Source organism: Primulina tabacum, chromosome 11 (genome assembly GCF_025594145.1).
Source record: "Primulina tabacum isolate GXHZ01 chromosome 11, ASM2559414v2, whole genome shotgun sequence".
NCBI classification, from domain to species: domain Eukaryota; kingdom Viridiplantae; phylum Streptophyta; class Magnoliopsida; order Lamiales; family Gesneriaceae; genus Primulina; species Primulina tabacum.
This window is the reverse complement of record NC_134560.1, coordinates 6,779,409-6,793,429: the sequence shown is the minus strand read 5'-3', so window position 1 is coordinate 6,793,429 and position 14,021 is coordinate 6,779,409. Positions and strand designations below refer to the sequence as shown.

General features: G+C 36.5%; 1 protein-coding gene and 1 pseudogene across 1 annotated transcript; one reads left to right on the top strand and one right to left on the bottom strand.

Moving 5' to 3' along the window:
* Window positions 1-6,437: 6,437 nt before the first annotated feature.
* LOC142518159 (uncharacterized) lies at window positions 6,438-9,039 on the top strand. Its single transcript, XM_075620865.1, has 3 exons — window positions 6,438-6,808; window positions 7,821-7,967; window positions 8,704-9,039. The coding sequence occupies exons 1-3, from the start codon at window positions 6,557-6,559 to the stop codon at window positions 8,845-8,847; spliced, it is 543 nt and encodes a 180-aa protein (XP_075476980.1). The 5' UTR covers window positions 6,438-6,556; the 3' UTR covers window positions 8,848-9,039.
* Window positions 9,040-9,307: 268 nt separating this feature from the next.
* On the bottom strand, window positions 9,308-12,804 carry LOC142518158 (cell division protein FtsY homolog, chloroplastic-like; annotated as a pseudogene).
* Between the last annotated feature and the right edge of the window lie 1,217 nt (window positions 12,805-14,021).

The window sequence follows — 14,021 nt, the reverse complement described above, 5'->3', positions numbered from 1 at the left end:
TCCCTTGGCCAGTAAATCCTCCAGCTGTTCTTTCAACTCTTTCAACTCGATAGGTGCCATCCGGTATGGAGCTCTTGAAATCGGAACTCTTCCTGGCATCAATTCAATACTGAAATCGATCTCCCGCATCGGAGGCAATCCAGGAATCTCATCTGGAAAGACATCAGCAAACTCGCACACCACTGGCAAATCCGCCAATGATGGACTCGATTTCAGTAAATCAACTGAATATACCAGGAATCCATCCGCTCCTTTCTGCAATAATCGAGTCATATTTATTGCAGATATCAAAGGAATTCTAGCTCGAGAACCCTTACCGTAAAATTTCCACTCCTCAGCCATCTCAGGTCTGAATCGGACAATCTTGTGGAAACAATCGACTGTAGCCCTGTACTTGGTCAACGTATCGATACCGATAATACAATGAAAATTGGATATCCCAAGCACAATATAGTCCAACTCAATCTCATGCCCATCATACTGCAGTATTCACGATCTAACAGATTTCACTGATATCAAACCCGTCCCCAAGGGAGAAGAGACAGACACTACTGCAGATAATGACTCAATAGGCAAAGAATGCATCAAAGCAAATTGCTCAGATATAAATGTATGGGATGCACCAGTATCAATCAATACATAAGCAGGATAACTAGAAATAAAACAGTTACCTGCAACAACGTCATCAGGTGCATCCTGTGCCTGCTCCTCAGTCAAAGCGAACACTCGGGCCTGCTGTCTAGGAGGCTGGCTCACTATCTGGCTCCCTCCTGGCCCCGGCTGTGACTGAGTAGGCGGTGCTGGCTGGAAGGAATGAACGGCAGCAGATCGTCTCCCTGTCTGAGCCACTGATCTAGATGACTCAACGGCCTGGGATCCCTGGGCACTTCGTTGTGGACACACTCGGGCAAAGTGTCCCTGCTGCTTACAAATGCGGCAGTTGCCGAACACTCCTCGGCACTGTTCTGGGGAATGCTTCCCTCCACAAGTGCTACAGTAAGGTCCTGTATAACTCTGGCCCTGACCAGTCTGTCTAGAGCCACTCGAACTGGATGAGCTACTTCCAAGTTTCTTGAATTGCTTTCTCTTAGCTTTCAGGAAGTCTTTCTTCCCACTACCACTGCCGCTCTCAAATCGGGGAGCTGGTGGAGGCATCTGTAATCTCGGTGCTGAAGACACAAACGAAGCCTCTTTCTGTCTCATCAGACCGGCTTCAGCTCCCTTGGCTCGGTTCAAGGCATCGGTAAAGTTGTTTGACCTCCCGGTATTTACCAAGGTAAAGATTTCAGGATTTAGGCCATTTATGAACTGGTCTGCAACGGCCTCATCATGTTCAGCTACGTGGGGAGCAAATCGGAGCAGTGTAGAGAATTTGGCCACATATTACTCAATGTTTAGCTGGCCCTGCCTCAAGTTTGCAAACTCGGCTCCCTTGTCCTTTCTATACAACACTGGAAAGAACCTTTGATAAAATTCAGTTCTAAAGACATTCCAGGTGATAGTCGTACCTCGTTGCTCCAAGGCCCGCTTTGTGGTAATCCACCAGTTCTTTGCCACATCATGTAACTGGTGCCCTATCAGTTTCACCCTCTTCTCATCAGTATAATCCAAGGACTCAAACAACATCTCGATATCATCTAACCAACTCTCGCATTTCACTGAATTCTCCGTACCCTTCAGAGTTGGTGGATGGAACGACTGAAATCTCTTTAACAAGGTCTCCATGGGAGTAGCTGCCACATCCATGGGAGGATTTGAAGTACTATCCTGTTCTGGTACTCTTCTCGGAGGCATATCTGATAATCAAGGAGGTTAGTAATTCCAACTACCACATATCAGTTTCAATCCTCCTCGGATCATCTTACAGCTGATCCAGAATCGGTGCTGATCCATTCTCAATAATACATGTTTTCAAATCAAGTCAGATAAACAGATAAACATGCATTATAAAGCAGTAAATCATGCTAGCAATCAAAAGCAGGAAAGAAAACCTCAATCTACCCCGCTCACTAGCTAGTATTGACAAATATTATCAAAAGTAGGAAAGAAAACCTCAATCAAATTAAGTAGTTAAGGAGAAAAAAAAGTATCATTTGACTAAAATTGATATTTTTATATCAATTTATATATCGTATTGTTATTGACAAATAATATCACATCAATCACCTCAATGAATATTTTTTCAGAACACTAAATAATCGAATTGAGTACTTAAATGGCAAAACAAGTATCATTTTATTAGTACAGTGTGAACAATCATCGAATTTGAAAAGTTACATTTCTCGTAATTATTATAAAAAATACCAATAATTATTATGGATAAATACTCATAAGTATATTGTAAGATTACTAATAAGTATAATGGATGGTTATCACAAGTATTATTAATTAGTAATTCAAAATATAAGATATATTTAAATATCCTAGTGTATTCATAAATACCAATAAGTATTATGAATGAATATTAACGGTAAGTATTATTAATTAATAGTAATAATTATAATGAAAGAATACTATAATTGAAAGATTATCAATAAATAGTATGAATGAATATTATCAAGTATAATAGATGATTAACAATAGTATTGTGAAATAATAATAATAAATAAAATATCAAATTAATTATCCTCTTGTATTTTCATTAATACTAATAAGTATTATGAATGAATATTATCGAATATAATATAAGTGTACTTTTGACAAAATATGGATAACATGTTTTTTTTGAATTAATATGAATACTTCACCCTATTGCATCTTTAATGAAAACTCCAACATAACTTCGTTTATGACGACCACTCGAACATCAAATATATTTTCAAACAAAATATGGGTATGAGATAAGCCAAATCATCTATCTGAAATCTTAATTTAGGTACCTTATACGTTAAATTAAGTACTTACTCGTGTTTGATGGTTAGTGTTGAAATTTTTTTGATATTAAATCACATGAATACTTCATCCTAGTGAATCTTCAATGGAAACTCCAACATGAATTCATTTATAGTGACAACTCGAACATCAAGCGTATTTTCAAAAAAAAATATATGGGTACTTATTCGTATTCGATGGTTAATAGAGAGCATGTTTCTTTCTTGTTATTAAATCACATGAATACTTCATCCTATTGCATCTTCAATGGAAACTCCAACAAGACTTCGTTCATGTGACCATTCGAATATCAAGTGTATTTTCAAACAAAATATGGGTCACAAATTAGCCAAATATTATGCATTAACTCATATTTGATGATAATTAGTGGGGACATGTTTATTTTTTTGTATTAAATCACACGAATACTTCGTTTTGTGCATCTTCAATGAAACTCCAATGGACTTCATTTATGATGACAACTTGAATATTAAGTGTCTTTTCAAACAAAAAATAATATCAAATGAGTCAAATAAGATATCTACTATCCAAATTTAGGTATTTTGTATGTTAAATTAGGTCATTACTCATATTTGATGGTGAGTGTAAAAACATTTTCTTTTTATGTATTAAATTACACCAATAGAAATCCCAGTTTTCAAATGTATTTGAATGGGAAAAAACAAGTTTAATATCAATCAACCACAAAATTGAGTATAACTTGGGGCAAATAAAGTACCGAGAGCCTAAAATTGAGTACATTTTAAACCATTATTGGAAAAAATTTGACAGGTGTATTTGTAATTGTAAGAATCCTTAGCAAACCACAAAAAAATTGATAGGCATATTTGCACCAACCATTCAAAATAAAGTTTTAAGGATTAATGCATAAATCACTTCACAATTGTGGGGATCCGGACGCTAATCATGTTCTTAATCATCATTGGGACTAATTACTCAATTATAATAAACAGGGTCTAAATTTTTTTTTTTAAAATAATGCGGAACGTAGTGACATAAAAACATATATACATCTCAGTATATAAAAGTACCAACTCTGTAGCACATATATTTATTTAATTAAGGTTTAACAGCTAATATCAAGTGTCCAACCCTATCTCTAATCCAAGTCCGGAGCCGCCACTCTAATCACGATCTCTCTCTTTATCTCCGTGACCCTGAACATGTCCCACCTGTTGTCATGTACACATACAGACAAGACAACAGCCGGATAATTCCGGTGAAATTATAATCCCAGTATAAATCAACGAAACATGCAATCAATAAAACAAATATAAAGCATGTAATAGGTAACAGCAATATGTATCAAAATCTGAAACATAAATAATATCAAACTGTCGACAATACTCGTAGCTACACAATTTAGACTAGACTCAATCCTTGTCTAGGGATCTCGGTTTCCAGAAGTTGGCATTCCTATATCGACCAACAGTAATAGAAAAGACTCCAGTTCTATCCACGTCGATAAGGTATCGATCACCAGAAATAGAAAAAGGTCTGATTCTATCCACACCGATATGGTATCGATCACCAGTAATAGAAAGAACTCTAACTCTATCCACACCGATCTAATATCGATCACCAGTAATAAAAGAAGCTCCAATTCTATCCACACCGATACGACATTGATCAACAGTAATAGAAGAAACCCAAATTCTATACACATCGATAACCAATCATCCGGTGACAGACTTTGGCACTATCGCCAATACACTATCTTGTGACATCGTGCAATGTGCCCGTGGCGATCCCGCCACTATCAGGCACTTCTGTCACAAGATTACTCGTCTAATACCTGTTATCTATTAATCAAGAAAACAAGTACATCAATCAAATCAATGCAAATATCAATGCAATAAAGTAAAGTATGTGATTTAGGGAAACTCAAGTCTAAACCGACTTAAGTCAATCTCCCGATACCACATTGACTTATACCTTTCGTTTGTAGTTTCGGTCAGGAATTCAAACTCTGTCAATCCCTCAATCTGGCAATGGCAATATCAATAATATCATATCAATATACCGTTTAAATCGATACCAATCTGATCAATAATTCAAAATCAACGGTATAACCGCACAATCCCGATATCCCGGTCAATATAACATCACCAGATAATAATTATCTCAACTAATAATCGATACCAATACAATCTGATATCATATCTCAGTCAATTAACTTCAGAAAATCATAACAATTCCATAATCAGTCTGTTTCTTAATCTGACTTCGATTCTATGATGTCTAACATGTCCAGAACATCATATATGAATTCCATGCAATTCTGACAATATCATAATTTCAAAACATGTCAAAACGTAGTAAAATTTATGTCCAGTTGTAGCCTACGTCGATAGGATTACAGTACCGAAGTCGGATTTAAAATCAGACGGACGGATTTTGCACAAAAGGCGTAAGGATTTTTCACAACTTCACAGAGATTTTCTCGACTCTTTTCTCGGAAATAATGAAGGATTTCCGTACGTTTTGTATATATATTTATATATATATATATACATTCACGCATGTAAAGCAAATGGCGAACTCTACGCGCAACACGTCTCGCGCATATGCGCGACCTAAATCGGTGCATATGCGCGAGACCTTCTGGTCTTCGCACATTTCTTTTCGGCATATGCGCGACACCTTCCGCGCATATGCGCGAGACTCTCTGAAGTTGTGATTGAACTTTCACACAGCTCGCGCATATGCGCGCCTTCCTGTCGCGCATATGCGCGAGACCTTCTGTCCAATTCGCGCATGTGCGCGTCTCATGTCGCGCATGTGCGCCGATGATACTGTCCTCGCACATATATTTTCACACGTTACTTCAAATCGTGTCTCGTTAATCCTTTCATAATCATATCAAATTATAAATCAATAATTACAGATTACTAGGATTAAATTTTCCGGGCATTACATTTACAATGCATCTCTCAATTACATAATTGAGTACATTGGTCTAGCATTTCAAAATAAATAAAAAAAACATGATTTAATTACTTTAATTGCATGAAATGATATAGAATTAATGTCTACCTAACTCAATGGCTCCAAATGATTATAATCGATTGAGAAGCCAAAAAACGCATAAAATACATGAACTCATAAAAATAAATTATCAAACACACAAGGGATATGAACCCATCGAAATCACACAATCATTCACAACTACAACAAATTCTTTCACACATAAAAGACATGAACATATGAACAAAGCAGTCAAATTTGAAGCATAAACTAAAAATAAACACTTATGTAGTATTAGATATGCAAAGAGTAGGTCTCTAGTGAGACGGTCTCACAAATTTTTATCCGTGAGACGGGTCAACCCTAATTATATTCACAATAAAAGTAATACTATTAGTATAAAAAGTAATACTTTTGATGGATGACCCAAATAAGAGACTCGTCTCACAAATACGACCCGTGAGACCGTCTCACACCAGTTTTTGCCACGTGCAAAATATTGTTATATATATATATATATATATATATATATATATATAAAGCAATGGTTTATCAACTACCAATTCACAAAAAATATTACAGGTACTGGATTTTGTTGGAACAAATATATCGCCGTTAAATCAATTAAAATCTCTCCCCTTTGGTTGGACCTTCTGCGTGGCTGACAGCTGACTGAGGGGGCAGAGTAGTGGTAACCATGGCAATCACTAAAGAAGCTCCCACCCTGAGCCCCGACGCCCCTAGAGTTGACCCGATTTGCGAAGAAATCACTCCAGAACGTCGTGAAATAACCCTTGAATTTCTCAGCAAAGTGGGAGTAGGTAAGACCATTAAACCAGAACACGACGTGAAGGATTCGTTCTCCAACCTTGTAGGAGGGGTTCTTAAAGTCGTCTCCGTCGAACGTGGCAAATTATCTTGTTTGTTTACTGTCAAACCTGCGATCTTGGTACCCATTTGCTGCTTTCTTTGTTGATTGTGGATTTTTCGCTGAATTTTTTTGATGGAATCTTGAAATTTTAGCTGGGGTTTGAAATGGTTGCTTAGCTTTTCGCTTGAGTATAGGAAAAGTATCTGAAATTTGTGGTGGGAATTTTGTGGGTTTTTAGGACATTCAATAGAATGAGTTAGAGAATTATGGAGGAATGCTAATGCTGGTGTATCAGATAGTATACGTATATGTTTTATGGTATTATTATGCATCAGACGCAGTCACGCAAATAACATTTTCTTGATTGATTAATGACCATATTTTAGTTTATTTATCCAGACATAGTTTTTTCTGTTTCTTGTAATTATATGCTGATCAAGATGATAAACATGTAGCCGAGAAATTTTGCAGAAACCATGGCTTTCATGTTATGCAGAAATTCTATGGTCTCATGTTCATAAATATTGATTGTGAAGAAACTCGAAGCAGAGACTACTAAGTACTACCTGTGTTTGAGAAACCAAGACTTTCATTACAAAAAACAACAAGAATTTGAAAGATTTATATTTTATCGTCTAAGCCTCTAAGGATGACAGACCAACTGCTCTTGGACATAGAGCAACTGTTTCCAGATCATTTGATCTTAGTTTCTTCTCTTGCTTCATTTATTTTTGTAACCAGGTTCATAGCACACATTGTATTTGTGCTACCAGATGTTTGATTCAGCCTCCATTGCTTCAGTTAATTTTGTAACCAGGTTCATAGCACACATTGTATTTGTGCTACCAGATGTTTGATTCAGCCTCCATCATTGCCAATTCTATTGTTAACCTGATATGATAAATCAGAATTTGAACAGTTTCTTGAGAAAAAGTTGGATTATTTTAGTAAGTTCACATTTAATTGCTGACTCATTAAATAGGCATTTCTAAGATGTTCTTGCTTAACATATAGCATGGATTCTACGATGGGGCAGCCATTTTTTTTTACTGCATCTAATGATGGATTGTTTGGTTTATTTGAAGTACAGAATTCTTATGGCGGAATGCATGGAGGAGCAGTTGGAGCTGTGGCTGAGAGAGTTGCAATTGCTTGTGCTAGAACAATTGTTGGAAAAGATAAAGATGTATTCCTTGGAGAACTCAGTATTTCTTATCTCTATGCTGCTCCACACAATGTGAGTCTTTGTTCTTTCTCTGAAAATTTATTTTATTCACTAACGGATTAATTAATAATCCTATGCCAAATTTGTGGCTGACAATAAGTACATTTTAGGAAAATGATGTAAGAGAATAAGAAACATGGATTTGTTGAATCATACTCAAATTACAGTTCGTAGCACCACCTTAAGATTCTATTACCTCATGTTGTTGCAACTGTCCTGACCACTTCGTTTTCATGATTAGCATTTGTTTAAATGTTGTAGTGTATATAAAGTAATGTTGCCCCCATTGTCCCATGTGGGCATTTGAGCTGCTAAGCATTTGGGAAAATGTGAGTTGCAAAACTAATGACGACTGTAATATTTATTGTATCTGGCATGCATTCAGTCATAAAATATACCCGATAATTTGTTATTGGAAATCCATCCTGATATTGCAATGCCATGGTTCTTTTACCTTAGGCACATTATTTCACATTCATCTGACATTTAGGAAAAAGGAAGTAGTCTCCAAGTTATCGTACTTTCAGTCGTAGAAATCAGTAAAAACTCGCTTACTATGATCTTCAAAATTTTAAAATTTTTGGAAAATTTACCCATCAGACTATTTTTTCTACTTGATGTATACCGTTGATCATACTGAAATTTTTACAACACTCGGTTTAAACTTCATGCTATCCCTCAGTTTACCTGCCATTTGTTGCAGCCCTTAGTCCCTTAAGATTTTTTTGACCCGGGATTTTCATCACAGGCAGAAGTAGCGGTTGACGGATCTGTGGTGAGGAGTGGGAGGAACCTGACTGTGGTAGCAGTTGATTTCCGGCTGAAGGAATCCGGGCGTCTGGCGTTCATGACTCGTGCTACATTTTATAATACACCCGTTTCAAGTTTATAAGTTATAACAAAGTGATATGTGTGCGGTTGATATATGCAAAAACGAACATCTCAGTTTCAGAATGCTCACGTGCCCTCAAGAAATTTGAAGGCTAAATTGCAAAGAACCTGAATTTGTAACGATTGATTTCACATAAAATTTCAGGATGATCAGTCTTTTTAGTTTCTTATATAAGCTACTCGTAGATCATAACGCAACGGGTAACGATTGTTAAAGAAATCACACACGAATTGCCTTTTTTTATTATACAATCCATATTTTTCTCCTTCTATTTTGACGAATAATATTCTTTTCACCTAAATTCATTTTTTAAATATTGCGCATATATTCCTAATTCCCCGCTTCATTTAGCTGCTACTTGTATGACACAACTTATTATTTATTAATCAGTTTTAGTTATTTTTTTTTGGCCAGAGAATTTTATTATAATTAAGTCTTGAATATAATCTTAAACCTAAGATGTCAAGATGGTTGAGACATCGGCCCAATTTTAATCATTTTGAGCTTTAATAAAACATGTCTTCTTCCAAATATCGAACACCTTTATATGTATTCTAATAAGATTTTCTAGCTTTCTAATATATGCTTCCTACACAATGATTTTCCAGAGGCAGAAGCATAAAGCAATTCTTACCATTTCTATCAAATACAGTACACGACAAATTTCAGGCTACTGGAAATACATTCATCCGACCACAATCTTGGTAATCCGATCACCCCACAACATACTCTCGAGTTTATTTCGAAGTCGTATCCTTTCTGACATTTGTGTGAAATCAAGCATCACGGAAAACGTGTGCCAAGGCTAGTCGCACTGAGAGTTGATAGATCAAATCCACCTTCCCCAGTGAAGAAAACTCCTCAGAATTCCTTGTCCAACTCTCATTCATGAGTATCAAGCAATAATCCATCCTTAGGCAGCATGAAAAGTAACTACAACGAGGTTCTGGCAGATAACACAGAAGTTGACTGGATCAAAGAACAAAGCTACGAGCAACGCATCCTCGTGTTGTGTACAGATATGATGTAGATCTTACCATTTCAAGGAAAGATTGCATTAACGAACACCTCTGGATCAAAGGGTTGGAGATCATCTAATTTTTCGCCGACACCAAAAACTTCACAGGAATGCCCAGCTCATCAACTACACTAACCTGCAGGTATAATATAGGATATGGTGTCCCATAAATTTTAAGGACAAAGAATTAGGGGTCATTATAATACGAATAATGGAATTTTGCATGTGACATCCTAAAAAATGTCAAGTTATGCAAAACCTTGTTCGAAATTCATGATTACATCTCTCCGCAAGGAACATAGACACTTCGGCACATTTTGGTACCTTGTAGTCATTTTATACCAAATTTTGGCATTTTTAAATATCAGTTGAGGTAGATGTGTCGATTTTGCATTGTAGGTTTATGTGAGTAGAAGAGTGTAGGGAGATACAATTTCCGAAAGAGATAAAGAACAAGAAATGGAAATTTGAACACACCACACAGCCGCCTCTGGCAGAACCGTCAAATATGGTCAAAATCAATCCGGTTACTCCAACAACCTGAAACAGAACATCAAATCAAACTTTTTAATCCAAGACAAGAGTCGCTATGAGAAAACCCAAGGTTCTATATCAATGAGCTATTATTTCAATTGCATCAAATAATTACTACCAAATTTTTAGGTGCGAAAATTCAATATGTTCGGGGCAGACTGAAGAATGTAGGGGAACTCATGGTGAGGGGTGCATCTCAATAAACTTGTATTATAGAGTAAATACACATGAATATTTAAAGTTCTCTTCTTTGGGATAAAGGGGGTCATTTAAAATTAAAATGTCGAAACAGTGTTGACAACCATGGATAGGATACATTACATCATTTAATTCTCTTGCTTGCGGAAGCATGCAGAATTTCCCGCAAATTGTGAAATAATTTACATAAATATTGGCTAGAAGTTCAACATCCCACCACCAGCCATCGAGCCATACAATAAAAATCAGCAGAAATTCGAGAATACTGACATTGGGCGCGCCAGAGACAGCTTTCCCAACGGCTTTCTTGCAAGCTACCAATTCTTCCATAAGGCCATAGTTAGTGTGCAAACCTGTATTATGATAAGAATGCGAAAAGGAAAAATTGTTAATTAGCAACAAAATTGTAAAACATAAAGCCAAAACATGACTGTATCAAACTTACGTCCAGATGTGTCGCACAGAACAACATCAAAACCTTGCTCTCTCCCCTTTTTTACGGCTTGTGAGAGAACTACATGGGAAAAACTTCAAAATCACAAGTTAGGAAATGTTTACTACATTTTTAACACTTGTGTAACAACGGAAGCCACATATTCTACCTGATGATGCCTTTACATTTTCTTTTTCAGCAACAACAATCTCACAACCCGTTCTTTCTGCCCATATCTCCAGTTGATCAGTTTCAGCTGCTCTAAACGTATCTCCAGCTGCCAAAAACACCTAGCAAAATTTTAAAAGTATGCCAAATAGAAATGAGAAACAACTTATTTTTAGGCCAGGGTTGGGTATATGACAGAATAAAAGTCTAATTTCCATGGAGTAAGAGTGCTAATGAATTTTTGTTCTTCCGCATGAGCAGGAACAACTCCCCGGTCCCCATAAGTAAAGTGATGAAAAGTGAAATAAAAGCATCTGGACTACATTCTCTGAAAGCGTAAACTATATGAAAGTTCAACCCTGTTTCATTAAGATTAATCTTGAAACACTAATTTAACCCCCCAAAAAAACAAGACAGGACAGGATGGAAAGACACCTCACCTTGGTCCCTTCTTTCTTCAATCTGTTGGGAAGCTTTCCTGCACAGTGCACCACATATTTTTCAGTCTTACGACTTAAAAAAAATCAATGGTACCAAAGATACATCATAATTCAATTTTTACTAATATCAACTCTGTTTTATGAATATATTTTTTGTTTCGAACAAGATTGAACCATAAGTTACAGACCAATTCAACTAACAAGAAGATTAAGAATAAAGATTCTGTTTATAATCACTGCACTTCATGGACATGAAAAGTACAAATAAAACTTTTTTCCAAAAGCAAGCAAAAAAGCCATCATCCTTGACGTCCCAATGATGTTAAATTTTAAAAATATATTCCAGTATCAATTTGATAGGTTTACCTAGAGATGTAGTCTTCCCACCTCCATTGACACCAACCACCATGATCACGCCGGTTTTCTAGTGATAAAAGTTTAGTCAGTGACCCATATGGAACGCCAAAACAAGCCAACAGACAATGTTTCACTGAACCAGTTCTGACCTGAAACCAAGCCGGAGCTCGGTTTTAAGTTTCTTTGCAGTTAACAAATTAAATATACTCCTCTTTAAAGCATCCTATAATTAAATACTTGCACTGTCAGATAATACTTGAAGTATAAGAAGAGAATCTTGCTAAAATAAAGCTATTACATGAGATAAGCATCCAAATAATTACTTTAATTTCACTCCCAGATTTGAGATTTCCTGCTTATGTATCATCCCTCAAGCTCTCCAAGATCTTTATGGTAATCCTTGGACCGAAATCAGCCACTAACAATGCCTAACAGTAAATGGAAAAAGAAATATAAAACTGATCCAAAAATATACAAGCCCGGAAACTTGAATTCATATCATCAATAGTTCTAAACCAGTATCAATCGCATAATAAAATGAGTATCCGAACTCCGCATACAGAAGATTTGTAGTTGGTGAAATTATCAGCATCGAACGGCCCCAGGTAAACAGACAATTCTTTAATGCCAAAGCAAGAAATTAAAGACGTGAATCCGAGCAAGAAAGCTTCACGCATTATTTGGCAACAAAATTACAACAGAAAATGGAAAGATCGAACCTCTTCCAGCTCATCCAGAAACCGGTCAGTATCAGATAGCTTCCAGTAAAGCAAAAGCTCGTCGATGACAGCCAAATTATCCCTCGTTTTTGTTAAAGTTGTGTTTTAATTTATAGAAGTGCACTTTGGAATAACATTTTTTTTTCTTGTGTATAAATAGAGTAGTTTTCTCTTGATTCTACACACACATTTAATCATAGATACTTGAAGCATTTTCTCCATTGGAGAGCAATACGTGTGTCCTTGTTTTTATCATCTTTCATAAATTCAACATGGTATCAGAGCTTGAGTTTGTTTTTTGATTTGATTCTGTTGCTTGATCATAATTGTTAGAAGGATCTGCAATTTTTTTCTCTTCGTTGTCGCTGAGGAATCTACTTTGATAGCGATGGCTTCAGCTGTGAATGATGTTTTGGATCTGCTTTATGTCAATCCATCCGACACACCAGGGCTCAATCTGATCAATGAGCAACTAATCGGTACTGAAAACTATGGGATCTGGAGTCGCGCCATGTTAATTGCTTTGCGAGCTAAGAATAAGCTTGCATTCATCGATGGAAGCTGTAAATGGCCAGCCTCTGAACCGGAAAAAATATCGCAGTGGGAGAGATGTAATGCCATTGTTTTATCCTGGATTATGAATGCTGTGTCGAAGGAGATTTTTTATGGAATTGTGTATTCAACTGATGCCGCTGTAGTCTGGAATGATCTGTGTGAACGATTCAACAAAGTGAACGGTTCCAGGATCTTCGCACTTCATCGTGAAATCGGTTGTCTTGTTCAAGGTAATAACTCGATCTCTGTATACTATTCAAAGCTTAGACAGCTGTGGGATGAATATGGATCTCTAGTCACATTACCTACGTGCTCTTGTGAATCTTCGAGGCAATATGTTGAATTTGATCAACAACATAAGCTCCTTCAGTTTCTCATGGGACTCAATGAAAGCTTTGTGCATATTCGAAGCCACATTTTAATGATGACTCCTCTCCCTACTGTAAATAATGCATTTGCCATTATTTCACAAGAAGAATCACATCGAAGTCTATTAAGCGTTGTTCCACAACAACTCGACTCTGCTGCGTTTTTTTCTGCTCAAAATAAGAAGAAATTTGATGTTCGTTGTGAGCATTGTAACTTACTTGGTCATCGCAAAGAGAATTGCTTTCGGTTGGTAGGGTATCCTCCTGGACACAAACTGTATAAAGGACAGTGGAAAGGGGGTAATCAAAGGTACAATAGGGAAGGCGACATCAGAGATAAGCCGATGGGAAGAGCTAATGTTTCTGTTTTAAACCCTGGAGAGG

Excerpts from the sequence above, each read along its gene's own strand:
- LOC142518159 (XM_075620865.1), top strand. The coding sequence starts at position 6,557 with ATGGCAATCACTAAAGAAGCTCCCACCCTGAGCCCCGACGCCCCTAGA. Across the intron at positions 6,809-7,820 it reads CTGTCAAACCTGCGATCTTG|AATTCTTATGGCGGAATGCA; the intron begins GTACCCATTTGC and ends TTTGAAGTACAG. Across the intron at positions 7,968-8,703 it reads TCTATGCTGCTCCACACAAT|GCAGAAGTAGCGGTTGACGG; the intron begins GTGAGTCTTTGT and ends TTTTCATCACAG.